The sequence below is a fragment of the Solanum pennellii genome, chromosome 9 (assembly GCF_001406875.1).
Source record: "Solanum pennellii chromosome 9, SPENNV200".
Lineage (NCBI taxonomy): Eukaryota > Viridiplantae > Streptophyta > Magnoliopsida > Solanales > Solanaceae > Solanum > Solanum pennellii.
This window is the reverse complement of record NC_028645.1, coordinates 60,875,505-60,877,073: the sequence shown is the minus strand read 5'-3', so window position 1 is coordinate 60,877,073 and position 1,569 is coordinate 60,875,505. Positions and strand designations below refer to the sequence as shown.

The window sequence follows — 1,569 nt, the reverse complement described above, 5'->3', positions numbered from 1 at the left end:
GACAATTTTGTTCCCATCACCCATAGAGATATCCTCGTTACCATGTACGATTGTAGGTTGTGTGGCTCCGTTGTGATGTGATGGGTGGCGCCTTATTCGACTATCCAAGGGTTGGTGGCGGCAGTAAATCAAGCAAAATAGTTAGCTTTGGCTTCAAAGTGATTATGAGACTTCGAGCGGTAGACATTGGTGGTGTGGCCAATCCTGTTACATAGTTGACATCGAGTAATACTATTTGGATGGAATGCCATTATGGTGGAGTGTTTGGACTTGAGTTATGGCGCCATTGTTGAGAATTGTTGGTCTGCCTGCGACTGTTGCAATTATTGGTGTTTTACTTTGGAGTAGAAACTGCTGCTATGATAGGAATGGACAGTTTCTTAGCATCCCCATAGCAAAGGAAAAGTTTATAGTCTAGTAGTTTTTCGAACAATTCCTCATACGATATAGCCGTATCACGTGCACGAATGGCAGTGGCGATCTCATAAACTCGGGACCTAGACCACTGAGTTTTTTGACGATGAGTTACGGATTGGACAGAGGAGCACCAGCAGTGGCTAACTCATCTGAAATAGACCGAATAGTGTGAAGATAATCAATAATGGAGTGGGATTCTTTAGTGACATGGGCAAGCTGATCAGGAAAACTAAAGACCCGAGTTTGAGACCTGTTCACATTAGTGGTATGTACAGCATCCCAAGCTAATTTAGTTGAGTCTACGGCAGTAACAATAGAAGCAATAGTGGGTTTGACAGAAGTCATGAGGGAATTCTTGATGATTTTATCCAGACAGAACCAAGTTAAAAAGGATGGATTAGGAGATGTGTTTGTGCCAAGGGTAATCGTGCTACTGAGGGATAGAGTGGTCCCATAGAGATGGCTTAAGAGGTTGTTGCAATACATAAGCATGGACAATTGGGCTTTCCAGATGGCGAAGTTGTGACCACCGCTTAGTTTGAGGGGTAATCGGGACACTGGATTGAACAGAATTATAATGTTTCTACCAGTAGTGTTATCAGCGTTGACAACTCTAGGATTGTTGCCATTTTTGTTGCCATTGTGATTGGTCATGTTTGTGATCATCTGTGAGAAGAAAGGAAAAAAAATTGGATCGTTCTCGTTAGAGGGTGAAGAGCCCAGATACCATGTAAAGACTGAATAGATTCTGAAAAACGATACTTTACTAATGAAGGCTGAAAGGTATTAAATAGAGTTATAAAGAAATGAATAAGACTCCTAAACTAATTAAACTACATAAATAATATATGCTAATATAGATAATGTAGATTCCTAAATAAGCAAGGACTATGAAGCACTAATACCGATGTAGTTATTAACTACTATCTGAACTAACTATTAATGCTCCAATAGGCCCCCTCACGTTAGGCGATGGATCACTAATCCTAGCTTGAATAGATTTTTCTCAAATAAAGATTTAGGCAGTGCCTTGGTAAGAGTGTCAGCTATTTTATTGGCACCATGGACAGGAACAACACGAACACTTTTGATGTTGACATGGTGGCAAACAAAGTGAAAGTCCACTGCAACATGCTTCACACGACTATGAAG

The 1,569-nt window shown here is 40.6% G+C and overlaps 1 protein-coding gene across 1 annotated transcript; it reads right to left on the bottom strand.

Annotated features, from left to right (window-relative positions):
• Nucleotides 1-525: 525 nt before the first annotated feature.
• Nucleotides 526-1,071, bottom strand: LOC107030250. Its single transcript, XM_015231603.1, has one exon. The coding sequence runs from the start codon at nt 1,069-1,071 to the stop codon at nt 526-528; it is 546 nt and encodes a 181-aa protein (XP_015087089.1).
• Between the last annotated feature and the right edge of the window lie 498 nt (nt 1,072-1,569).